Source organism: Muntiacus reevesi, chromosome 10 (assembly GCF_963930625.1).
Source record: "Muntiacus reevesi chromosome 10, mMunRee1.1, whole genome shotgun sequence".
In the NCBI taxonomy this organism is placed as follows: Eukaryota; Metazoa; Chordata; class Mammalia; order Artiodactyla; family Cervidae; genus Muntiacus; species Muntiacus reevesi.
Window position 1 is genome coordinate 13,379,152 of NC_089258.1, and position 27,757 is coordinate 13,406,908.

Here is a 27,757-nt window from a genome sequence, read left to right on the forward strand (position 1 = left end):
TCAGCTGGTAAAGAATCTACCTGCAATCCAGGAGACCTGGGTCGATTCCTTGATTGGGAAGATCCCCTGGAGATGGGAAAGGCTACCCACTCCAGTATTCTGGCCTGGAGATTTCCATGGACTGTATAGTCCACGGGATCACAAAGAGTCGGACATGACTGAGCAAATTTCACTTCACTTTACTCGGTCCTCTATCTCATAATCTGTGAAATGGGTTATTCATAGTACCTAATTCATAAAGTCATTGTGAAGATTAAATGAGTTATCTAATGTTATAGGCATTAGCTATTATTATTACTATTGTTTAGCACAAAACAATTAAGACTTTTTTAAGAAAAAGGAAGAATATGTTTATTTCTTCTCTATCCCCTCAGAATATATCTTGACCATCTGTAGCATTATTGATTTAGCATTTTGGTTAGGTAGTGCATTACAGATCATTTGATGGTGAAAACAGTCATACTTTTTACTTCTATGACTAGGAATGTATGGTGAACAGTCGGAATGTGGTAACACTATGTGAGATAAAAGGTCCAGATAAAAGGCAATTCCATTTGGTGCGGGCAAGGCCCACTCTTCATTTGACAGCGTGCTTCTTATTTATCTCCAGGAACTCAGTCACATCTTCAGGAGACCCCAAGATGATGGGCGCCCTCTGATGGATGTCAGTGGGAACGATGTCCAGCACAGCTTCCTTCCCGGTGGTAGCCATTCCTCCTGCCTTCTCTATGACATAGGCCATGGGGTTACACTCATACAGTAGTCTCAGCTGGAAAACAAGAGCAGCATCCTCACACCAGAACATATTACACAGAAAAGAAATTTCTTCCATAGCAAAGTAGTGCAGAGCCGATCCAAGGTAACTGATACTTTCCCTTACCTTCCGTGAGGTTATAAAAGCTCCCCCACGAGGTTGTGTCTAAGACTGAATGGTTAATTTAATAATTTGGTTAAGTTAAGCCATCCATCAAGAGCCAGCAATAGATTGCCTGATGCATGTGAGGCAGACCACCTGGACTCAGGACTGAATGATATTTTGGCAGAAACGATGGTTCCCTTCTCTTTATAGCCCAGAGACTGGGCCTAATGAGTGATTCTGTGTGTGTTTTGGATGGACCTTTGCCTATTCTAAAAGCATTTAAAGTCCATGGAAGTGTCTGGCTGCAGACATCTGGAAAGCAGACAGGCTCCTCCAAACAGTATAATATTGTTTGCAACTATGTACACATTCCTTTTACAATTCTCCTAAGGCTCGAGGGTTGGGATTTAGTACGCTATACATCTTGGCATTTACTTTTAAATATTAACTTTTTTATTGTATGCATTTTCATGCAGTCTGCCTACTGAGTAGACAGCTTTTTGCAGGTGTTTCCTGACTCTATTTCCATACAGGTGTCAGGGTCAGATCTGCAAAACTGAAAATAAAAAGGGGTGGGGGAGGGACCTCAATATTTACATTAAAGAACAATTTTTTGAGGCATTAGAGAAAAGTGCTATAAAGCAGGCTAATCACACAGGTTGGGATTTCAGAAGGTGCTATGACAAGAGTGGTGTTTTAAGTAAATAAGAACATTCTTAGTGAACTGGATGCCACATGCCATAAACAGAGATCTGATCATATCTGAAGTACATCAATTTATAACTATCTTATGGGGATTGTTGTTCCTTCTCATATTAACAAAAGTGCGGGGGGCGGGGGCGGCGGTGGAAACAAAAGGACACTACTTGAGAAGCAAACACACTGACCCTCTGTGTAGGAGAAAAGTGGGACACCCTTTCACTAGCATGAGCAAGCACAGCCCATCCCATGGCTTCCAGGAAGCCTGTGGGCATGAGACCAATGCATCAGTAACAGCTCACCTGAAAGCTCTAGGTGTCCCCAGAGATTCTTTCCTTCTATAGAAAGGTATCATTTTCCAAGCAGCAAATGTCAGCTCACTAAGTTATTTCAATTTTCTGCCTTTTGAAAAAGCAATCAAAGAAAACCTCTGTGTGGGATACATATGTGATTTGCTGCCTTGGTAATGAGGTTGGACTGTTTCATTTCACTTTATGAATGGAATTCATTTTGTCCAAGCCAAACCACACACCCACTGGAAGCACTAACAGCTTCAGTCCCCTCTGGCCATAACCTCTTTACTTATCTTTAGCAACAGAAGGGCTCTCGAGAGATCGTTTTTGCCTGATACCACCTGACATTATCCAGGACAGCCTTTAATCTAGAAAAGAATATGCCATAGACATCCTTTGCACCCTACTGCAGAGCAAAACAGCTTCCATGACCCTTCTTTCTTCCTCAGTCAAATCCCCTAGGCTGCAAATGAAATCTACCGCTGCTCCACCACTCAGGGGATTTATTTACCTTTCCATTGGGGCTTTTCTTGTTAGCTGGATACATAAAGATCCCTCCGTAGACTAGGGTGCGGTGTACATCGGCTACCATGGAGCCCACGTACCTGGCTCCATAGGGGGCTGAGTTGTCCTATAAGGTGAAGACCAGCAATAATTAGGGTTATAGAAAACAGAGTTTTCTTTCTGTCTTCTATGCTTATTCAATTCAGCAATCAAACAGAGCACCTTTTTTGAGGTGTGTATTTAGTGATGAAAATCTGTTCCCAAGAAGCAGAAAATGGGAATAATGGAGACAGCCTCTTACATCTCATAGTAGCTCAGCTTACCCAAGGAGGCCCCAAGGAGAATGGGGCTGATTCGGGCTCTGGGGTGGGGCAGGCATTTAGCAGGATCTGGCAGGAAGAAGGATTCTGTGCAGCTGAGCAGCAGGGACAAGGGTGAGGTTTGCATCTCATGGGAGCAGGAACTGCTCAGGCAAAGGAGAAGCTGTCTGCCTTGGGCCTGGGGAGGAGCCTGGTGCCACTGGGGCAGAGGGCATCTCTAGGGAGAGGTGGAAGGAGAGATGATAAAGCAGGAGAGAGAGCCCGGGAGTCAGCTCTGAGGGCCCCAGGTGCCATACTAATAGTATTTGAGCTTCCTCCTCAGAACACAGCAGCCTCTAGTGGTGTCAAGCTAGAATAGGACAAAATTGGATTTTCCCACATAGGACCAGCCATTTCTTCTCTTCATTTTCAGTGATTTGTAACCTCTTTAGAGAGCTACCACAATGGATACTTAATCTAGAGACGACTGACAGAAATCCATCCAGTGCCATGGGGATGGGGTCTGGGGTGCAAGAATCATGTTTGTACCAACTGACATCACGGACCCCAGAAGTGAACATGTTTTATTGCCATGACTTCATTCACCTGGCTGACATGATTGTCCTGATTTTCTTCGGTCAAGAGGAAGTGACAAAGGGGTGATGTCCCAGGATGGGGTTTCCAGTCCCCAGTACCTGAGAAGGAACTTAACCATAGGGGTCAGTGCACAGTGGAGTTCACGTTCTTCCGCCCCATCCCCCACCTTTCCTCTCTAGGGCAAATCATAAATCAACACATTTCTGCAAAGTTCAGGGGCCATCCCTACCACCACCACCCCCAGCCCCCACTTACTGGGGGGAACTTCTTCCTCTGGACATACTCGGTGAGGGCAGGATCAAAGTCCTTCGCATAGCCCTCATTGAGGCTGTAGATGCTCCCTTTCTTTTTGATCTTCACATCCCTGTCCACCAAGATGAACTCTCCAATGGCCTGTGAAACAGAAAGGAAAGTGGAGAGGTGAGGACGTCTCCTGCAGGCCTACAGGAAAGAGTCTCAGGTCGGGTTGGGGGGATGGGGGCTCGAGGCCTGAGGTCACACCTGTGCTTCAGCACAAAGAGCTTGGATTTTGTTTTTTCAACTGAGGTGTAACTGACATAACATTATGTTAGTCTCAGGTATACGACATAACACTTCCATATTTGTGTATGTTGTGCAATGATTACCAGCAAGGGAAATCTTTGGCCTAGGACAGGTGTGCCTTTGGGAGGAAAAAAAGATGGTGCGGGCTAGAGCTAGGATATCAGGAGAGGAGATGGGCACCCAGTGTTCATGGCTGCTCTTATCTTAGCTTTCCGGTTTTTGTTTCTGTCTTGATGTCATTTTCCCCGAGTACCCTGAGCTCACCGCATGTATAACTTCCCATGCCTTTGCTCACTGATCTGAAGACCGTTTCTCAGAACTCAAGCTTCTGCAAAGTCCCAGCACTAAGCTGATGCCTTTAGGGCTTAGATTTCTCAATGTTAATGTTAAGTCACTTCAGTCATGTCTGACTCTTTGAGACTCTATGGACTGTAGCCTGCCAGGCTCCTCTGTCCATAGGATTCTCCAAGCAAGAATACTGGAGTGGGTTGCCATTTTGGAGATTTGAATTTGGGAAGACAGTGTCACATCACTACTGGAGCTCTGGACTGTTTGGGGCTTCTACCTTCCCTGATAAGAGAGTGATTGACGCTCTACCCATCTGAGAAGGAAGTTGCTCCAGAGAGAGGAGAGTTAAGAAGGGAGGCCCTGCCATGGACACATCTCTCCCCAGCCACTTATTCCCACAGCAAAGGTTGGTTCCTGCCAATATGAAGCACATTGGAACTAGAGAGGAAAGGAGGGAGGGAGAGAGGAGTGTAGGGAGAGAAAAGAGATGAGAATTAACAGTGGTCACTGAAAGGTACCGTTGTGAGTGATTCTTTTTTTTTTTCTCTTTATAATTTTTTGGTGAAAGTCTAGAAAATGAAGCCATTGCACAAATGCTCATGAAGCCATGCTTTGCAGACACCTCACCCTGGTACCTGGCCAGAGCATCCTACCCATGGAGGCGGTGAGTCTCTTGTACATGAAAAGAGACTGAAAAGCCTTTCATACTTTAAAGCTTGCTAGAAAGGCACATAAAGCTGTTGCAGTCTTCAGCAGAAACTGTCAGCCAAAATGAGATGAAAGCGCTATGCTGATCAGAGGCTCGCCCCCACCCCGACCCCCACTCCTCAGGCATGGGGAGCAGAGGCTTTGTCAGCGATGGGGAGGGCAGCCAACAGGAAGGAGGGTAGCCAGCCTGCATGGTTCTTCCAAACACTGAGTGGCCATTAGGCGTGAGGACAGCAAGAGACTAAGAAACACACAGAAACTTACTCCCGGACATAACGTCTGCAATCTTGAAATAAGAAGAGATTTAATGTTTCCATCAGTTCAAAGGTAATAGAGAAGTCATCAGAAGAATGTCTGGGGAAGAGGTAAACGCCCAACAGGAGGACAAATTCACAAACATCGGTAATTTCGGAAACCGATCCCTGGGGTCAGTGTGAACTTTGCTCTGGGTCTGCCACTGTTTTCCCCTGAAATAACAGCCTTTGGAGGCTTGAACTAGTGCTGTTTCCCTACCCTTGTTTATTTGTTAAGTACCAGTATGCCAAGGAGCCAAAGTCTAGTTGTGCAACAGCGCAAGGGACAAAGGCAGCCTGCATTCCAATTTCTGCGATCTGCCACGCACAAACCCTGAGCCCCACCAGCAGCAGCAGCCTGCTCCTCACAGGATTCCAGCAGGCAAAGGTACCTAGTGTTCACTTTGTCAGCAAAATGCACCAAATAAATAAAGCGCATTAAATGTTATCTGAGGACATTTCTAAAACTGAAAGGTATTTATAAACTCAACTCTTTTTCTCTTGGGACACTGGGCCAAAGGCATACTTACTGAAGATGATTCTATAGAGTCCATATCAAAGGTGAGTTTAATTGGGCAAAGTATTTAAAGAGAGTTGTTTGCCTGGTTTATCTGCTCTGTTAAAACTGTCATCTAACAGAGTAAATAAACAACCCCAATTAATAGACATATGGAAGAAATTATCCTCAAATTAAAATTGCTAATGAATATTTTTCATGGCACCTTGGGCTCCTCTTCATGAGGGAGTTTCCTCTATAAGGTAGACTAAGAAATTATCTTCATTTCCTTATTTTCACTTCCTCGAACTCCTCAGTCTTTCAAAACCACAAGGGTTCACTGAAGGTTTGCATGTACTGAAGCTTGCATTTCATTTGATGTTGCAATGTACATCAAATGAATTTGGGAGCTAATTTTGAAGAAATGAGGTGGTCTACTGCTTCAGCTGGGATACCCATTCACCTCAGGAAAATAAACTGGTAATGGAGAGAGTGGGTGGCAAACAGACCATCTATGGGCCCCATCTGGTCTATAAACATGCTTTAGTTGGCTAGCACAGTGTTTTACACATCCAGAAACCTAACATTTTCTAAAAATCCAGTGTTTCTTGAAACACTGGAAGCCATGGAAGAGTGAGCCGCTATTCCCAAGGAGTAACGACCACTGGACCTCCCCAGTTCCCTGCTGCCCCCCACTGCCCATCACAGCACCCGCCATCCTGTCCCAGCACACTCCACTCATTCGTGTGGCCTGCCCAGCCCAGCAGGCATCTGAGTCAGCTCAGTAATGTCCGCCCTAAAGAATTCATTGTGAAACAAAGACTCCCTCTTGTGCTCTGGACAGACACCATTTGTCACCTCAGTAATCTTCTTATGACGTACACATATGGTCCGTCCATCTCTCTACCCCGCTTCCCCACTCCATCATCTCTGTTCCTCCATGGGCCTCATCTTCCACCTTTAGGAATTTACTCCCACCGCCACACACATAACAGACACTCACAGCCACCAGCCAAGCACCCAACTCCGCCCCCCACTCCGGGATCTCTCACCGGGTCCAGCATGAAGCAGTTGACTCCATTCGCCATGGCCAGGACCAACATGGTGGCACTGCCATAGAGCGCATAGCCAGCAGCCACCAGGTTCCGGCCTGGCTGCAGAGCGTCCGCCTCAGAAGGGTCATCTTTCGAAATCTAGGACAAGAAAGAAAACAAAACACATTTTTGTTTTGTTCTGTTTTGTGGTTCTTTTTGCAGTTCCTCCCTTAGCAAGATGCATTATCAAGGTGCTCTCCTAATGAAACAGGGCATCTTCCTGGATTGGGGGGGGTGGGTACAGGGCCAGGGAGGAGGGCTTCCTCCACACACCAGTCATATCCTGATTATATTACCACAGCGACCTTCCCACCAAAACCCAAATTTCCTGCGTCTGGATCCATCTTTCCAATCTGAGTCCTCCTTCAATCTTACTAATTTGATATTCCTTCATTTCTCCATTATCACTCTCAAAAAAAACAGCATGCCTCCATGCCAGTGTCCGCTAATTTAATCTTATTACAGGCATCAATGTCTTTCCCTTGCCTACTCTATCTTTATTTAAGCAAATTAAAACTGGGCTGCACGGCTACCAGTCTGGCGAGGAAATCAATTTCCTGAGCTCCTGCCAGTTGTGGCACATACTCCAGTGAGCAACATGCTCCATAGTCACACAAAGAAATTCTCAGAAATACAGACACTAAGACTATCTCTCCAGGGTCATTACCATGCCGGACAATGCTCTCCATGTTTTTAACCATGACCCACAGTAAAAAATACATTTTATATCACAAACCAGCACCAATACAACTACAAAAATTTAGCAAAACAATACTTACACTTAGAACATGACATCTACACTAATCTCCTTTGTTTTTCATTAAAAACACAGCCCACTGGGACAGTGCCTCAGTTTGTTCCCTAATACTAAGGAAAGTGACAACTTAAGGGCATGGCTCCTAAGCAGTGGTCACTAATAATTATCTTCTTAACTACTGGCTTCTATGGTCCTCAAAACAGCCTCAAACAAATCTTTCTGCTTGAAAATTCTCTACTTGAATTTAAACAGAAATGAAAATGAGCAATTTCTGCAAATTTCATTTATCCCTTCCCCAACCACAGGTTCTAGGGCCTGAGAATAAATAAGGGAATTCACATCATGATACTGGAGATGGAGGTCACCTCAGCAAACACATTCCTGGTAATTTTTCCTATAACTTTTGAAAGTGTGGCCCAGAGACCATGTCCCTCAGAATCACTTGAGATGTTTATTTAAAAGGCAATTCTGGTCCTGCAACCTAAATTTACTAAGTCAGATTTTCTAAGGTGGGCCCTGGGAATCCTCATTTTACCATGCACCTTGGGTGACTCAACCACTGAAGCTTAAGAACTACTCATGTAAAAGGAAGAGTCACAAAAAAATCACCTCTTTCATTTTTTTCTCGTATCTCCAAGCTTTGTGTTTAATAGGTCTAGATCGCTGGTTGGTTGCTTGGCTGGCTGGGTTGGGCCAAGTTATTTGATTTAGTTTGGTTTGTATTCACAGGGTAGTACAGTACAGCTAAACACAGACTAAACACAGTATCAAATATTTGAGTTGTTTTCTCAAACTCCAAATTTTGCCAGTGTACAACCTTGAAAGAGGAATCGACTTCCTTCAAAACCGGTGATATAGTGGGAAGAAAACAGGCAGGCTCTAAACATCTCCTCTATCATAACTACTTAGCCCTGCAAGTGTAGCACAAAGTAGAACAAAGTCAGTATGTAAACAGATAAGCTGACTGGAAGCCCCTAGAGGCTTGGAGTAGTTAGTTCTCTACCAAGAAAACTCCCTCAGAGAGACACCTCATCCAGAATCATCTATGTCTCCCTGTGGCACAAGGAAGAACAAACTTGGATTTCCCAGATGGTCCATTGGTTAAGAATCTGTCTGCCAATGAAGGGGCTATGGGTTCAATTCCTGGTTTGCGAAGAGTCCATATGCCTCAGAGCAACTAAGCCCATGTGCCACAACAAGAGAAATCACTGCAATGAGAAGCAAAAGGACCACAACTAGAGAGTAACCTCTACTTGTTGCAACTAGAGAAAGCCCTCTTGCAACAATGAAGACCCAGCACAGCCAAAAATTTTAAAAAATATTTTTTAAAGATTGAACCACTTTTCCCTGAAATATTGTCACCAAATAATCTCAACCCTTCAACTTTCTTGTGTGGAATAAGAAATGGTAACATTATCTATGATCCATATACTCAAAAGAGAGACAAAGTAATTCCATCTAGTCATGGAGTTGGAGGAATTCTTTTCTAGCCCAAACCCCTTTCTAATGCCCAACCTCCTCCAAACCCCCAACAATAAATGCCTTTGTTCAAAAAGAACCTATTACAGTCTCATGTGGATGTTCACAGACCAATGTGCATGAAGCTTGGCAAAAATTAGAAAGCCTCTGGACCCTACCTTTTTTTACTTATCACAGGCCACCACCTGCTGCAGGTACTGCTTTGTTTTAACCCATGCCACTCCATGTAAAGCATGACAGACACCATGGATTCTGGAGACTTGAAGTGGTGGAGGAGAAAGTCAGGCAGAAGTGGTGTGGGGCTGTCATGTCATCAGACAGTCTTCCCACAGAGGGACAACCCAACCCTCCCTAGAAGTTCTCACAGGGCATTTGGCAGCATCTCCAGTAACTCAGCTAATATTACTCAGCACTGTACCAACCTAGTGCACAAAAAATATATATAAAACGAGGTCGCTGCTCTTAAGAAGGGATATAATCAGGAGTGAACATCAGATGATTTTGCCTGGCCAGAATGCTTCACTCTTCTGCTGACAACTGAACTTTAATCTTCCGTAAGATACTGTCGCCCTCACTCTTAGCTCCAATGGCGGGCACATGACCCTGACTTGACCAGTCAGATCACTGCACGCCTTAGGCCACAGTGACTGGTTGAGAGATGGACTCATGACTTAAGTCAAGCCAAGCAGGACTGATGAGGTGATATCCCTGTTGAAATTGTTGGAAAAGAGGTTTCCATCTTCTTCTACTTATTTATCTATTTATTTTTGACTGTGATGGGTCTTCATTGCTATATGCGGGCTTTCTCTAGTTGCAACAAGTGGAGGCTACTCTTCTTTTGTGGTGCATGGGCATCTCATTGCAGTGGCTTCTCTCATTGATGAGCACAGGCTATAGGTGCATAGGCTTCAGTAGTTGCAGCATGTGGGCTCTGTGCAGTGGGCTCTAGAGTACAGGCTAAGTAGTTGTGGTACATGGTCTTAGTTGCCCTGTACATGTGGAATCTTCTGGGACCAGGGATAGAACCCATGTCCTCTGTACTGGCAGGTGAATTCTTAACCACTGGACCATCAGGGAAGTCTAAGCTTTGCATCTTCTGTTTGAGACACTGAAAGGATTGAATGTGAGCCCAGACCTACTGGGAGCCATTCTTCTACCAGAAAGGAGGGAGCTACAGAGATAGAGAGAAATTGTCCTGTTATGTGAGTGTCTGAGTCCTTGAAAACAGCTGTACTACCCAGTGGACTTTCTAGTTTACATACACCAATCATTTTCCTTTCCCTTCCCTCCTTCCTTTCCTTCCTTAAGTTGGTTTGAGTTGTGAAACTGTGTGTTGAATATTAATAGAAAAAACAAGCAATATTAATGGCTACCATTTATTGAGCACTTTTTATGTGTCAGGCACTATTTTTATTGCTATTATGCTTAATTTTCAGTATCTTCCCCTTATGGATAAGGAAACAAGAGATTATATTGCCCAAGGTCCCACAAACTTAGTAAGTGTCAATGTCAGGAAGCCATATTCCATATGGCTATGAAGTCTCTCTGTGTCCAGTTAAGGGAAGTGAATTGGATTCTGAAGCTGCTAGAGCACTTTTGAAACTCTGCTTTTAGTTGTGGGGACTGGATATTTTTAACAGACATTTAAAATTAGAATGTATCCAACAGAGGGTAAGCATATTAGAGAGAGGTCAAAAAATCATCTCACATGAAAGGTAATTAACTTAAGATTTAAAGGAAAGGGCTTTCCAGGTGATGCTAGTGGTAAAGAACCCTCCTGCCAATACAGGAGACTTAAAGAGACCTGGGTTTGATTCCTGGGTCAGGAAGATCCCCTGGAAAAGGAAATGACAACCCACTCCAGTATTCTTGCCTGGAGAATTCCATGGGCAGAAGACCCTGATGGGCTACAGTCCATAGGGTCGCAAAGAGTTGAACACGACTGAAGTGACTTCACAAGCTTCAAAAGAAAGAGAGAGGAGGGCAAAAAAGCCATTTCCAAGCATGTAAAAGAATCTTATTTTCTAATGATACAAAAGGCCATTATGAGCAACAGGGAGACAGATTTTGATTCAATATTTGGACAAACACTCATTCAACACCTCAGGAAAACTCTACCCCTTCTGGATGTCTCCAGCCAGAGGCAGGGTGACACTTCTGGAGGTGCCATGGCAGGAACTTCACAGAAACACTGAACCACAGGCCCTAAGAGATCCCTTTGGAGCCTGTTTCCAGGCATCTTGTGGGCAAGACCAGCTTACTGTTGCCGGATTCCAGTTACCAACTGATGTTATGCCACTGAGTGGGTGCACCAGGGAGCTGAATTCCAGGCCAGAACCAGCTCTGCAGAAAGCAGGAGAGGTCTCCTTTAAAACATCAGACACTTAAGTATTTATGCCCCGTAAGCTTTCAAATGGCTTCAAACAATCAATAAGGCTTTTGAAAACTGAAATGACTTAAAGGCAATGTGACACTCATCACCTCTCTCAGTCTTTAAGAGAGTCACTTCGGGTTTATTGAGAAGAGTGTGGAGATGCATTGTTGAGTTGTTCTCGCATTTGTAATTCAAGCTGCTGTTGCAGGCTGTTTTTATTTTTTTTAGTTGATAGTGTCAGTTTCCCAATTTCTTTTCCCTTAAAAGGGTCTTTATTAGGGGCTGGGAGTTGAGGCAGAAACTGGGGCTGGCAAATGTTAATGCTGCTTTAGGTTTAATTGAGTCATTAACCAAAAGTCTACCTCTATATGAAGAATTTTGCTACAAAGGTCTCTTGCTATACTATAATATTTAGATCTGAAACCTTTCAGGTAAAATTACATGCCTGCATATCTATACCAAGAATGGAATATTTCATGGTATGACTTGAAAGATAGATTAATTCCTGCCTTTGTCTCTCTGGTATGAGTATTAGAACCTTCAATTACTTACACTGCCTCCCAGCTAAGACAAATGCAAAATTTATTTCAGTAACAAAAGAAAACTGTCCCATGGTGGTCCTACTTTCCATGTTTGAAAGGAGATTATGTGCAATACTAGACAACAAGTCACTTTGAAAAGGAAAGTACAAATTGTGGTCTCAGTTCTTAAGTTATGGCCTCTATATCCCAGAATGGGGGAGTTGGAGGAACCTCGGAGGTCAGCTGAATTAGCCGCCTCATCCATTAAGATGAAGAAAAGGGCTCAGCCTCAAAGGCATCTGTGAGGTTTTATTTCTAAAATAAACAAGAGGGCTGAAGACAAGATGACACATTTTAGATTTCATTGTGTTTTATGATGAACCCATGGGTATTCATCTATTTATCACTTGTCTGTATATTTGAACTCTCTTCCACCAACATCAAATCCCCAGCCCTCCACACACAGACTTAAAATAAAAGAAGGAAAGAGAGGCTTTAGAGGTAGAGTTCCTGCACAGGTCATGTGGGTAGAAGAGACACAGGGCAGAAATCTGGATCCCCATGTTGTACCAGTGTGCTTTCTGTAATTTACAGCAAATGAGTTTAGGGTCAGCAAAGTCCTCCCATAAACCAACAAATAGTAAATATTCTAGGCTTTACTGTCACAGTCCTTATCACAACCACTTAACCCTGCCTGTGTAGTGCAAAATCAGCCAAAGGCAACATGTAAACAAGGGAGCTGACCATATGCCATTAAAGCTTTATTTATGGAGACTGAAAATTAAGTTTCATATAAATGTCATGGGTCATGAAATATTATTCTTTAGATTTTCTTTTTAGCCATTCAAAAATGCCAAAGAGTTATTTTTTGTTCACAGGCCATATCAATCAGGCAATGGGCTGGATTTGGCCAGGGAGACCATAGTTTGCAGACTTGATTTAGAAAATTTAAAGGACAGTTTTGATATAATCCCTATTGTTGTCACATTCTCACAATTCTCAATTCACACAGTTATCAGTACTATAGCTATGCACCATCTCTCCCTACCTACCTCTTACTACATTTTCTTTTAAAACTTAATAGGTTTTCACTATGCAGTTAATGCTGGGAAAAGTCATAACTTGAGAAATAAGGGTTTGTTTTTTTTTTTCCCCCTGGTGGCTCAGGTGCTAAAGAATCTGTCTGTGATGTGGGAGACCTGTGTTTGATCCCTGGATTGGGAAGATCCCCTGGAGAAAGAAATGGCTACTTACGCCAGTATTCTTGCCTAGAGAATTCCATGAACAGAGGTGTCTGGCAGGCTGCAGTCCATGGGGTGACAAAGAGTTGGACACAACTGAGTGACTAACACTTTCACTTTGGGGCTTCCCTGGCTACTCAGCTGGTAAAGAATCTGCCTGCAATGCAGGAGACCTCAGTTCGATTCCTGGATCGGAGAGATCCACTGAAAAAGGGATAGACTACCCCCCAACTTCAATCCTCATGGGGTTTCATGATGTACAGTCTGGTTGTGCCACCAACAATAAAACTGGACTGGATGTTCAACCTTAACTCTACTTTTGATCCCAAACCAAGTGCTCGATCCATTACATTTTACCTTTCTGTAGATGCCAAAGATGGTTCCAATGGACACAAGGCAGTCAATGTTGGAAGATCCATCAAGGGGATCAAAACAGACCACATATTTGCCCTGAACAAAAAAGAAAGAAAATATTAATACAACTTTGCTTTAAAAATGAATACATTGCAACAAAACAGAGAATATACACTAAGAGGTTAAAAGAAGGAATCTAAGGGAAAATTCAAGAAATGTGTCTATTTATACTCTGTCAGAGAAAGTATGAGATAGTACACAGAGTGAAAACAATAACAAATGTATATCAAAAGATCATTAGGCAGAGAAACACAGAATAGGAGGCCTAGATTAAGGTGATAAATACAAATATTAAATAATAATTTATTATATCATTGATTTGAATGAATCATCATTTTTGGTTAGAGTTTCCTCTAACCAGTCAAGGAAGAAGAGAAACAAGATTAGTCACTTCATTCTCTTTATTCATAAGGGAAATGTTAGTTGCTCAGTCGTGTCTGACTCTTTGTGACCCAATGGACTGTAGCTTGCCAGGTTCCTCTATTTATCCATGGAATTCTCCAAGCAAGAATACTGGAGTGGGTACCCATTCCTTTCTCCAAGGGATCTTCCCGACCCACGGATCGAAACCATGTCTCCTGCTCTGCAGGCAGATTCTTTACTGTCTGAGCCACAAATGTAATAACTTATGTGAAATAAAATCAACATTAAGGTCTATAAGAAAATTTTCATGTAGTTCCTACAGATGACACTTGGGGTTACAGTGCACAGAGTTCTCACCCATATTCCTATTATAATTTCCAAAGGAAATAACCCTCAACTGTAGTGGAACCAGCAAAGATTTATTCTATGGACAGGATTTTCAATGGTACTCTGGAGCTGATTGGTATTGGTTCTCAAGAGCCAATTATGCACATCTCTTCCCAACTCTATTTTCAGTGATGTCATGTTGATAACTTAATTATGGGACACTATTTCAATTTCAATTGACAAGTGCTACAAATAAAAGATGTTTGTTTTTTTTCTAATAGAGAGCCAGTTTACTAGCATACCACTGGAAATTTTCCCTCTCCAAGTTAGCCACTTTAATATGTGGTTTTTAAATTTTTGCATCAAATTAAGGCAATTCTCTGATTCCCTGGCTTCTTGCTCTTAAATTCTCCTGGCCAATGCAGGAGAAACTGTCATCAGGAAACCAGGAATACGCTTATCACTGCAGTACATTGTAATCAGAGAAGTTGGGCTGACAGAGAATATTAAACAGCAAATTCAATCCTAAAATGAACATGCTGAAAACTGACAAGTACCTTTAGAAACGCAGCAGAGAACAATATGAAATTTAGTGGTATTTAGGAATGACATAAGGCAATCAAATCGGATGTGACTCTCCACTCCTCTTATAAAGGTCAGATTGGATATCAGGCAGTATCTTTAAATTGACTTCCTGTTGCTTTTTTCTCATCATACTTTTTCGTGTCCTCAATTAATCTCAAACAGGGAAATATAGTAAGCCATATTAACTGCATTTTTCCACTCAAAGGTATTATTAGTATTATATGATTGTTGTTCAATAAAACCTGAATATACCCTTTCATTCACTTTTTCAACAATAATCTATTGTTGATCCCCCACAATGCACCAGGTGTTGTGCCAGATGCTGGGATACAGAGAAGAATAGAAACTGCTCTCTGCCCTCAAGAAGCAATCACACTGGAATGGAGCATGGCCCTGTAGGGCTTTCTTAGGAGAGATCCTCTCCCCCACCCCATGTCCTCTGCCTGCCTTTTGTCTGTAGAAAAACACTTTGACCAAAGAATAAATTTAATCATAGAAGTGAGAAAATGCTAAAACAAAGGAAAGCAATCAAGGAAGACCAACTAAACAAAGTCAAGAACCTTCAGTTCTCTCTTCTGAGCCATATCCTTTGAGCTGTTTTGCAGCTACTGAATCCCCCACCAGGTGGAAGAAGTTAACTACATGAAAACCAGATTCACCATTAAGCTTACACAATTATTTTTAAGAACTAGCTTCAAGGAGACGGGAACAAACTGACCCTGGAGTTGAAGATTAGCTGTACTTAAAACAATCAAGATGACACTGATCAGACCACTACATGACCAATTTCAAGATGACTGTCAGAGCCGACTGTGCTGTTCTGCATACAGCTCCTTCCCTCTGCCTATAACCCCCTGAAACTCCCCTCTAAAAACTCTTGCCCCTAGATCAGCGGCAGGGAGTTTGTTCTTTGGGACATGAATCCACCTTCTCCCCAAGATTAATGGTTTCCTCAATAAAGCTATCTTTCCTTCTAGCCAACACTTTTCTCTCAGTGGGCTTCCCTTGTGGCTCAGCTGGGAAAGAATCTGCCTGCAAGGCAGGAGACCTGGGTTCTATCCCTGGGTTGGGAAGATCTCCTGGAGAAGGGAAAGACTACCCACTCCAGTATTCTGGCCTAGAGAATTCAGGCCTAGTTCTCTGGCCCAGAAAACTACACAGTCCATGGGGTTGCAAAGAGTCGGACACGACTGAGCAACTTTCACTTTTTGTCTCTCAGTATTTGATTCTTGAGCAACCTAAGTTCAGTAACAAGATTAATAAGATTCCAATGGATTCCAATGCATGAATCACTGATAGGAACTGCTAACAGCTTAGATTGGCAGGAAGATTGGTTGTGAGGATTGGAAACTAGGTGAATGGAGATGAAGCAAAGGATGTAGTTAACGAAAGAGAGACTTTGTAAAGCTTTGAACATGACAATTAAAAGAAGTGGAGATAAATATGAGTATATTTGAGTCTCTCCTATGTATGAGCATATAGGAGAGATGATAACAGAATAGACTGATGAAAGTGTGGACAGGAGAGGACAGTTTGAGATAACGGCAGGGAGGAGGAATCTGTGAAATGATGACTGGTGGTTCAGGGGGGATCTAGGGTGAGTCTTAAGAATCCAGCTTGGTTGAACAAGTGGAATTATTTATGAAGCCAGAAAGAAAAATGATTACATTAAAACCTTCAGTAGCATAGGAGCAGACCCACCCTTTTCTCAGGTTCTACTATTATGGCATGTTTATCTTCTTCTGAAACAAGAACACAGGTAGCAAAAGATGACTTTAACACATTAACAACCAGGTCATTGGAGAGGACATCCAGCTTCTTCACTTGATCTCCCGTCACATTGGTAGAGCCAGCAATTCCATAGCTAGAGGGGAAAAAAGCCACAAAAATATAAGCTGTGAACACCAGAATGTTAGTGCATCTATAAAGTCACTAAAAGAGAGCATTTGGTAAGATTTAGAAGAAATGAAAGGAGACACATGGTTTGGGAGAAACAGAATGAGAAGGATGACCGTCTATCTGGAGTGGCTTCTGGAAGGAAGGCAATATTGTCATTCACCTGTCCGATGCCTAGCATAATAACCAGCACAGCTTTGGAGTTAAATTCATGTTTCTCAGCCTTTTTCTCATTATGGCCCTAAGAAGGCTTTTTTTTCCTCTAACACACTCCACCATGAAAATTTAATATTACAGATAGAGTGTATCTGTTTATGCACTATATGTCCATATGTTTCATACCTAAAATGGCTGTTTTTTTCACCACCACCAATAACCAGTTTTTACCCCTGAATGCATGAGTTAATGTACAATGAGTTAGGTGAGAGAGAAAGCAAGCAAAGAAACCTTCTGTGTGGGAGGGAGACTGAGATGGGAACTAAGCCAAGGGATCTATGGTTTCATAGCTGACAAGATCCTAAAAGAAAATAAATATTGACAGATCCCACCTCCTCATTTTATAGAGGAAGCTCACTCTAAGACACCTTCTGTAAACTGGAGCAGCAGAGGTGAGAAGCTCACTTTGACTTCCAGCCCAGGCCCCTCCTGGTGGTACCTCACAACCTCCAGCAGGAGTCCTAGGGGCTGGAGGGAGCAGGAAGTCTGGAGTCCTTACTTTATATTCAAGGTACCTGCAAATCAGTAATTGTGGAATTCCCAGAAACCAAATAGTTGGTCCAAAGTAGAGCTCAGTTTGTTAGAATGAGGGGAGAAAAGGGTTGTCATAGCCTGGGGTTGAATAGGAACACTGAAAGGACGGGAAATGTTTTTGAGGAAGGATGCACAGAACATGAGAAGAGGCTGGAGGTGGAGAGGGAAAGAGTAAGAGCCTTGAAGATAATGCCAAACAGCTGGGAGTGGGTGTTAAGGGGCACCTTGGCTGAGATTGCTGGGAGCACTTGTCTGGGGACTGACTGTCATGTTATTCACTGCTTCAACTCCTGAAGATGCATTTTCTCTACACATAACTTGGAAGTCTCTGGCTGGCCAAAACTGAGCCAGCACCCAAATGGCTCATCTGGCCTGACTCTCTACAGGAAGTAACTCCAGTTATCACCGAGCCCATTCTCCAGTGTCGTCTCTTTCAGCCTCATTCTCCCGCCCACCTGGAAACATCATCTCATCCCTCCAGCCCTCCTCCGAGCCCTTTTCTTTTCATTATGTCACTCCTATTTCATGAATGAAAGACCAAGGGATCTATCAGACTTGCAGCTGAGGTTTTGCTTCTCCTTCCACACAATCTCTTTCTCACCTCAACTGTGAGGCTGATGTTGATGAAGAAGGAAGGCAGTCAAATTCTGGGTTGAACTAGGGCCTGGCTGGACCCAACCCCTCAGTGGCCTCCATCTCCCTCAACGGCCCTACCGGCACCAAGTGGCTCTCCTTCCTAGCCTGACATTTCCCCCATTAAAATCATCACTAATTCAAAAGGGCAAACAGCATTGATGGAAAAGAATATGGGCTTCCTGACAGAGACCTGGCTCAGCCCTCAGCTCTACAAGCCCCTTGCTTTCTCTGAGCTCTCCTTTTCATTCATGAACATGGACGGCAATGATGCCTCATGGGGCTGTTGGAGAATTACACACATCGCATATACACAAAGGGTTTAGCACAGCCCTTGACTCTCAGTGTTAAATCCCTTGTTTGCCCACTAAAGGCAGCACTCATTAAGAATCTGCAGTACTAAGGGAGAGTTCTCAAGATCCCCCTTGCTTCATCCATCATCATGTTGCCATGATTGTTTAACTTTTAATTTCATGAGGATGAGGACGAGGGGTATGTTTTCCCCCACTGTGTCCCAGCTTCCATCACATAGTAGGCCCTCAAGCAATACTTGCTAAAAAATATCCACTGAAGAGAACAGAAACTCCAGCCTGAAAAATGAGTATAGGAATCAGTAGACTTCAAGGTCACACCACATCCTGGAGTGTGGAGGAAGCCTCTGGCACAGTCCCCAGAAGGACTAGCCTATGGGGACAGCTCCAGGGAGGCCTAGGGGGCTGGGACAGGTCGATGAGCCACCGAGGCAAGCGTGGGCAATCCCTACTTTCCACGTTCCACCTGCTCAGGCACCTGGCTCAGTGTGATGGGTGAAGAGCAGTCAGGCCTCAGCCCTCTCACCCAAAATCTTCCCAGAGGCCTGTGTGAGTGATTATTTATTCTGCAAATATTTTTTGTCCCCACTGTACTGAGTGCTGGGGTTACAGTGCTAAACAAGGTGCCATTCAGCATCTAACCCTCATGGAGCTTAGTGAGTGAGGAAAACAAGAAATCAATACAGACTTCTGAATGAATAAGATAATGTCAGAAAATGACAGGTGCTTTCATTTTAATAAAAGGAAACAATGTGCTGGGGGACGGCTGGGCAAGGGTCAAGATGGTCAAGGAAGATCTCACTGCAAGGGAGCAATTCCAGCTGAAGGATACTTCGGGTGTTTTACAAACAAAAATGAAGCTATGACAAAGCCCTAAGAGAGTCCAAATAAGCCAGCCAGTAACGATTCCAAAGAACAGCTCTGGGTTAGTAATTTATCCAAAGGAACAAAGACTTTGTTTTTCACATATTTCCAAATGGGAGGGGTTGCTCTGTGCACATTTATACAAGTAATTTTTTAAACCTCAAAGTCTTTCCCATGCTGTGGGTTACAAGAGGCTGTAGTCAGCCTCAGGGCAGCTGACTCATCCAGCCGGGACCACCAGCCAGGTTCCAGATTGCTGTTCTAGGGTCATAAGGTGGCTCCTGCCCTGGGGTCACAGCTCCTCTCATGGGGAGTCAGGTGGGGCCATATAACAGCTGCAGGATGAACACTGTGGGGGACACTCAGCACCCCAGAACCAGAACCCAAATGGCCATCTTCATGGCCAAACCATGCAGACCTCTGTGATGGCCCTGCCTCCCTGCCTGGACAGGTGGTCACCTGTCCGTCTTCCTCTTTACCCCTGTGGAGGCTCCCTCCTCTGTTCTAACCAGAAAGATCCTTCCCCATCTTTCCTCCAGTTGCCTGTGAAACATAAAAAAAAAAATGAAAAGAGATTATTCTGGGCCCCTTAAAGTCAAGATTCAGGCATTTTCTAGGACATCGTGTAGGAGGGTTTCCCTTAGTGAGACCTTGTGTTAGAAAGGTCTTCAAGAAGGATCAGGAAAGTGACTCTAAGGTAGAAACAGGCTTCAGAATGACGAATTCCAATGAATGAAGAATTTCTGCCATCTCGGTAGTGACAATATCTGAGTCAATACCCCTATCACCTTGGTTTCTGTATGGTGCACCTTAGCGCGGGAAGTTAGGAGAAGGCAATGGCACCCCACTCCAGTACTCTTGCCTGGAAAATCCCATGGGCAGAGGAGCCTGGTAGGCTGCAGTACATGGGGTCTCGAAGAGTTGGACATGACTGAGCGACTTCACTTTCACTTTTCACTTTCATGCATTGGAAAAGGAAATGGCAGCCCACTCCAGTGTTTTTGCCTGGAGAATCCCAGGGACAGCAGAGCCTGGTGAGCTGTCGTCTATGGGGTCGCACAGAGTCGGACACGACTGAAGTGACTTAGCAGCAGCAGCAGCAGCAGCGCGTGAAGTTAGCTTTATCTCACATGGCCCTGCATCATCCTGCCCAGGAATGACGAGCCAGGACTAAGCAAATGCTCAGTCAGGCTTCCCCCAAGACGCCTCACAAGGGTTCCCCAGAAGGGACGCAAGACCTGGACAGTACATATTCTATGGATCAATGAAAAGTTGAAAGCAGGAAAGGCTTCTGCAACTTTTTTTTTTCTTTTTTTACTTTTTGGCCACACCCCCCTGGCATATGGGATCTTAGTTCCCCGACAGGGATGGAACCCAAATCCCTTGCATTAGAAGTGCAGAGTCTTCCCTGGACCACCAGGGAAGTCCCAAGGCTTCTGTAACTTTGACAGAAGAAAAAGGCCCTAAGAAAATCCTCAAGGAACTAATAAGCTGAAGAACAGAGTTTATTTTCTTCATAAGTTTTCAGAAAATTCTTTAGAAACATGCTCCTGCTGTTTAGTTTCTAAGTCATGTCTTTGCAACCCCATGGACTATAGCCCACCAGGCTCCTCTGTCCATGGGGATTCTCTAGTCAAGAATACTAGAGTGGGTTGCCATTTCCTTCTCCAGGGGGATCTTCCCTATCTAGGGATCAAACCCGGGTCTCCTGCTTGGTAGGTGGATTCTTTACCACTGAGCCACCTGGGAAGCTCCTTAAAAGCAATACTCTTCTGCATTTTGATCAGTCATCATTCCATCAAAGGTCCCAAAGGATAGAGCCTTCACTATATAACCTGATGGCCACAGGCAGCAGCAGCAGGGAAAAGCAGCAGCATCATGGACTTTCCTCCACGAGCTGGGACTCTAGACCGTGAGGGTTCAAATCCCAGCTCTGCCACATGCTGAACAATTCTGTGTCAATCGCTTAGCATCTCTGATCTTTGGTAAAATCGGAATTTAGTGTATCTATGGCACAGTATGTGGAGAAGGAGTGTAAATGGGTTGACCTTGGTAAAGGACTTAGAACAGAGACTGGCCCGAGGAAGTTAGCAGGAAACAGAATCCTACCCTTAACACCCCTCAGCAGGAATACAACCCTGCTGAGAAGCACCAGAGGGACCTGGGCTCAAATTCTGCCTTTTCCTCTTGCTGATCACATGATCTCCATCAGGTTGTCTCAGCTCCCTGATTGTTCATTTCTAGGCTTTTTAAGGATGAGGACTAACCCACGTGATGCACCTGGTTCATAGAGGCCAATGGCAGCCATCACCATTCTTAATGGAGCCCCATGTGTGGTGCTGTGTCTGCCTGTTCCACAGGAATCCATAAAGTACCGGTTGGCTGATGAGGGGGAGGGGAAACTACTTCTGAACCAGTTTTGCAGGCAGCTTCTGGGAAGACAGCCAATGCAGAACAGTGTCACAGATAACTAAGCAAAAGAAAGTGCTCAAAGTTCACATTTGACTAACCGGGAATATTATTTCATTTGAGACGCTTATGACATGTCACCTCAATTTTATTCATCTTAGTTAGCCCTGCAGCCCAAGTTGTTCAGGGTGGCACAGCATTCTGTCAAGGTTTATGTCCCTGTGACTGTTCATTTTTAAATCCCTGGAGACACAAAAGTTCTCTGAGTTTGAGAAGAAAAAACTCTCTGGAGTTTGGGAAGAAAAATCTAACTTGAGAAGCTGCTGTCTGTAATATCTCTCTCTTTTTTTTGGCTACACCATGCAGCAGGTAATATCTCTTCCTTTACGCTTACTATATAAACCTCACTGAAAATGTGAAACAGCTATAAGTCACTTTAATTCACATGGTGGGAAACTCTTTAGAAGGATAGGTTCATTTGACCAGTGTTTTTAAATCCTTAGAAATTTGGACTAAATATTAGTATGTTTTTCTTTTTTCAAATTTGCATACAGTTTCTAGAGCTGTTTTACAGCCATAAAGTCTATGATTACTGATGGTCTGGGAAAGTCTCCTTTAACATTCCTGAAGCACCTCCCTAGATACAAGGACTGGAGTCAGGGCCACACTTACAGAACTTTCAATGACTTCCTTATTTGCTAACTAACTAGACCTTTTCCTTCTGAGGTCAGCATGACCATGTAAAGTTCTTGAGTTAGCAAGCACCAGAGCCAAGAAGGAAGAGCTCATCTTCACAAGAAAAAGGGAGGCAGATTATTATTTAATCCTTATCACTAAAGCTGAAGGTAACCAGACTTGTTGACTGATTCTGAAGTAAATGACCAACCATTCATCCAAGCCAGAACGTCCAAAGGTCAGATCAGAAATACAGTCCACCCTGGGTATCCTGGGGTTTGCATCCACGAATTTCCACCTGTGGTTAATTGAACCCAAGATTACCTAGAGCAGACTGTACTCAGACATTTTATCTAAGGGACTTGAGCATCCGTGGATTTTGGTAGCTGTGGGGTGTCATGGAACCAATGCCCTGTGGACAGCTAGGGACAACTGTACTTTGAAGAAGAGGTGCCAACCAGAGCAGCTTCAAAGGCTGCAAACCCCAGTGTTGGCTTAAGTTCATGCCAGCCCAAAATGTGCTCATAGGATGGTATCAAATCCTCACAGAAATTAAACAGCAGAGCCACCAATCTGAGCTATCTCCAAAATATGCTCTTAAAGCCCCCCATGTTTCTGTCCTGCTAAATCAGGTCCTGGTTTTCTTCTCTGCCTATCTCAGGGTGAATGTGTCAAAACCCAGAGGCCTAATCTTAAGTCACTTCTTCATACCCAAATTCCAGACTGTCGCCACTAACTGCAGGCTGGACAACCTTTCCAACAGGATGCCGCTCTCACACCTCAAGTTCAGCATCTCCATAGTGTTGGAATCATCTTCCTAGCCTCTCTAGCCTCTAAAACTCAGCCCCTCCCTTGGAATTCTGGTTTTATTTTCGTTGTTTTGTTTTTTAACATCACAGCCCTGGTCTCAGTTGCTAGGATCTGCTCTTTGAGAACCTCCCTCACTGTCCTTCTCCCCTAGTCCCCACCCAGACTTCTCCCAGGTACCCCCATCTCCTCTAATCCTCTAGTTCTGAATCCTGCTGGTTTTCCATGTCTTCACTTTCCCTCTTCTAACTCTGTACTTCCACTCATAGCTGCCCCAGATGAATCTCCAATCATGCCACTGCCCCACTCAAAAACCTGTAACTCTCCCCTTTGGTCACCCCCTCAAAAATAAAGTATTCACCCTTGCCACATAATGTTCCCCCAAGGCACCCACAATTTAACATCCACAAATGCTCCATCACTACATTACATGAAGGGCTCCAGGCTTCAGTCAAACCAAATAAGCACCTTTTCCAGAAATATCTTCCTAGCTTGTCCCTCTCCTCACACGGCAGCCCAGCCATCAGGCCCTATGACCAGCTTTGCCTGCCCACTACAAATGCCCATCTTGATGGGCCACCATTTTTCACATCCACATATTTTTGCCAACTATACAAAAGTTATCTTTCAGAATCTCTATTGCTGGGACTTTCTTGGTGGTTCAGGGGTTAAGACTCCGTGCTCCCAATGCAAAGGGCCCAGGTTGGATCCCTTGTCAGGGAACTAGATCCCTCATTCTGAAAAGAAGACCCCTGCAAGTAGGAACCAAGACCCCAAGTGCTGTAGCTAAGCCTAGAATCATCTTCCTACCTTTCTCCAGCTTCTAAAACTCAGCTTATGTGGCCAAATAAATCTCTTTTGAAAAGATTCCCTATTGTATTCTAACTGTATACATATAATATTTTCCCTAAAGCATAAGCTCTGTATCTTTCTCATCTCTCAGTAACTTCTAGAACTTAAGAGAGAGAGCGAGAGAGAGCTCCAGGCTCTATGTTTAAACTCCTGATCTGTCCCTGATGAGGGGACATTAACTGGTCCCACAAGGTTCTTGCAAGTCTGCAATCATCTTGTCCCTCTGGCTAGATGCCCTACTAGGGCAAGTAGGCAGCACTAATAAGTTATTTGCCCGTACGCTAGCCTTTTCATCCAGGATATCAAAGCCTATAATAAGCATAATTTGGAGCCCAAGTTGAGGTCTTATCTTATTGCCCTCTCCCCAACTACATATGATACAGAGACAGTCAAACTTACTTTCCCACGGGAGTACTGAATGTTCAGGTTCTACTGTTTCTCTGTCAGCCATCCACATGACCATGTGAAATGCCCATTTCATGGGTACAATGCTCTCTGAAATAGTGAAAGACCAGTGACATGCCCAAATTTATGGGAAATGTCAAATAGCTCATGATATGGCTGTTCAGAGGAACACTGTATGTTCTAAGTCACTTCAGTTGTGTCCAGCTCTTTTCAAACCTATGAACTATAGCCTCCTGGGCTCCTCTGTCCATGGGATCCTTCAGGCAAAAATGCTGAAGTGGGTTGCCATGCCCTCCTTCAGGGGGTCTTCCTGACCCAGGGATCGAACCTGGTTTTCTAAAATCTCCTGCATTGACAGGCAAGTTCTTTACCACTAGTGCCACCTGGGAAGCCCTAGTGAACACTAGACATGTATTAAGAAGGTCCATAGGTGAAATAGTAATAGAGACACTACCTTCCTAACATAGAGGTGAATTTACATGTCCTGACATTGGAGGATGCTCATTGTATAGAGCTGAATAAAGAAAGCAAACTGCAGAAAGGCATGTCAAGTGTGATCCCATTTTGTTTGCTGTTTACAAATAGTCACATGGCAATGCTTATCCATGTATAAATTTATATGAATATAGAGAAGTATCTAGTAAAAAAAAAAAAAAGGAACCCCATAAATTATGAATAGTGGATACCCCAGGGAATGGATAAAGGTGGGTCTCACTTTTCCCTGGTTTGAATTTTTGTTGAGTAACATATAGAGGGTTTCCCTGGTGACTCAGATGGAAAGGATCTGCCTGCAATGCAAGAGACCCAAGTTCAATATCTGGGTCAGGAAGATCCCCTGGAGGAAGGCACAGCAACTCACTCCAGTATTCTTGCCTTGGAAATTTCATGGACAGTACAGTCCATGGGGTTGCAAAGAGCTGGACACAACTGAATAACACACACACACAGACACACCACACACACACACAACATATAAAGGAATTTATAACTATAGCAAAAGCTATTTTTTAACCTAGTGCTTACAGGTGTCTAGTTTAAAAAACATACACAATTCATACAGCCAAAATTGGCACCCTTTGTCCAGGTTCTACTAATATCCACTACCTATGGCCCCACTATCTGAGGTTACTTATAAGGTGGGAAAAAAAGAAGTGAAGTCACTCAGTCATGTCCGACTCTTTGCGACCCCATGGACTGTAGCCTGCCAGGCTCCTCTATCCATGGAATTTTCCAGGCAAGAATACTGGAGTGGGTTGCCATTTCCTTCTCCAGAGGATCTTCCTGACCCAGGGATTGAACCCATGTCTCCCTCATTGCAGGCAGATGCTTTACCATCTGAGCCACCAGGGAAGCCCTAAGGGGGGAAAGATGCACCCCAAAGCAGATCTTGTGTTTCTGAGTCTCTTTGGGGTTGTGAAAGAATGCTGACACATTTGAAAATAATACAAAAATGACAAGCACTCTTTTTTAAAAGAGTAGGAAATCCTATGGATAGAGGAGCCTGGTGGGCTACAGTGCATGGGGTCGCAAAGAATCGGACATGACTGAGTTACTTTCATTTCCCTTCACTTTTTAAATAAGCCCCCCTGGTTTTCAAAGTCAGATAAAGCTGTGAGGACACTTTTACTTACTGTACGTTATGTTTAAAGTAAGAATTTAATTGAATGTGTTTCCTAAAGAAAGTCTCCTTAGACATGTATTAAGAAGGTCCATAGGTGAAATAGTAATGGAGACACCACCTTCCTAACATACTTCCCAATCCCTTTCCCATCAGGGCCCAACTTTGCTTGACATCTGCAAATAAATGATGATAATCTCTTTCCTTAAGAGTCAGCTTGGATAGATTGGGAGTTTGGGATTGACATGTACACACTGTTATATTTAAAATAAATAACCAATAAGGACCTACTGTCTAGCACACGGGACTCTGCCAATACTCTGTAATAACCTAAATGGGAAAATTTTTTGAAAAAGATACATGTATATGTACAACTGAATCACTTTACTGTACAACTGAAACTAGCAGAACATTGTTAACCAACTATACTCCAATATACGATTAAAAAAAAAAAACTTTTTTAAGCTAGCTCTACCAAGCCATACTGTAAAACCAAAGGTGAAGAACTGACAAGAGAAGGAATCCAGGTTTCAGGGGTTGAGCTTTTTCAGATCAGCTATGAGCACTGTGTACAATGCTTATGAAGTGCTCCTAAGTATGAGAAATACTAGGAAGGAGTATGAGCAATCTGAAAACCCAAGTATCCTTCAGCTAAAGTGAGGACCAGTCTAAACATAAAATACTTGTGCACACCAGAATAAACCAAAGGGTATTTGTCTTAGTAACATAAAAGCCTCACAAGAAGGTACCCTCTGAATCCCTGCATCCTGTCATTCCTTTGCTACGCACAATGTGATCTGCAGACCAGCAGCCCTGCCACCACAGAACTTAGAAATCCAGCATCTCAAGCCCCACCCCAGACCTTCTGCAACCCCGTGTACACCAGCACTGAAGCCCTGAAGACACTAAATCCTGCAGGCTTCCTCCCAGCCTCCTCCCAACCCGGCTTCCCCGCTGCTGCTTAACAAGACTCGTTGAGCGTCAAGGAGATACTCAATTAGAAACCTGACTTGGGACCCCAATTTCAAAGGGAGTGAAAGCAAAAGGTTAGAAAAATGGAAAGGGAGGCATGGGGACCAGGACTTTCCCATTTGAGGCTAGGGTTGGGTGTGGTGGGCAGGCCAGGTGCCCATGGGGCCAGTCAGTTTCACCAAGAGGAGGCCGAGAGAGGTGCCAAGGCTGCTCAGCCCGGGGGCGCCAGTTGCAGGGTGGAGGCAAGTATGGACTGTGCGACAGGGCCCCAGGTGGGCGCCCACAATCTTAAGGGGGGGGGGGGGGGAACCAGGGCTTGAGTGTGGTTTGAGCGTCTGCAGAGGAGCTACCAGAGAGTGTGGGTATCCCAGCTATCAGAGAGAAGACTGACAGCAGGGACAGAGGACCCGACACCATACTGCCTGGTAGATCCCCAGCCAGAGAGAAAGGGGACTCGGCCAGGGTGGTGGCTGGGGGATACAGAGGCCTGACTCACAGGTGCGCGATGCCCGCCTTGCGCACGGCCGTGGAGATGGCTTTGACCGCGGTGCACAGCGAGTTGAGCAGTTGGGTCATCTCGCCCGTGCCGCGGGCCTTCCTGCCCTCTTCCATGACGAAGCGGGTCAGGGTGACGATATTGGTATCGAAGGCCGCCTGGTCCGTCATGCTGGGGCCCGGTTGCGGCTCGCTGGGCGACAGGTGCGGGCGGCGGGACGCGGTGGGACGCGGGCGCTGCAGAGTCTCAGCGCGGCGGCTCCGGCGCGGGCCGGGTTCCAGTCCCGGGGCCGGGGGCCGGGTAGGCTATAGGCGCGGGTCACCGCCCTCCGCCCC

The 27,757-nt window shown here is 44.3% G+C and overlaps 1 protein-coding gene across 1 annotated transcript; it reads right to left on the reverse strand.

The window, feature by feature from the left end:
- Window positions 1–330: 330 nt before the first annotated feature.
- Window positions 331–27,757, reverse strand: FBP1 (fructose-bisphosphatase 1). The gene is made up of 7 exons (XM_065947413.1): window positions 27,423–27,757; window positions 16,436–16,598; window positions 13,403–13,495; window positions 6,632–6,772; window positions 3,507–3,644; window positions 2,363–2,482; window positions 331–769 (listed from the first exon to the last, which is right to left on the reverse strand). The coding sequence occupies exons 1-7, from the start codon at window positions 27,590–27,592 to the stop codon at window positions 578–580; spliced, it is 1,017 nt and encodes a 338-aa protein (XP_065803485.1). The 5' UTR covers window positions 27,593–27,757; the 3' UTR covers window positions 331–577.

What these genes read in the sequence shown, in the direction of transcription:
- FBP1 (XM_065947413.1), bottom strand. Translation starts at nt 27,592, where the DNA reads ATGACGGACCAGGCGGCCTTCGATACCAATATCGTCACCCTGACCCGC. An exon ending in TAGTAGAACCTGAGAAAAGG is followed by an intron (nt 13,496 to 16,435) that starts GTGGGTCTGCTC and finishes TTTTTTGTTCAG; the next exon opens with GGCAAATATGTGGTCTGTTT. An exon ending in ACTGCTTCATGCTGGACCCG is followed by an intron (nt 3,645 to 6,631) that starts GTGAGAGATCCC and finishes TCTGTTTCACAG; the next exon opens with GCCATTGGAGAGTTCATCTT.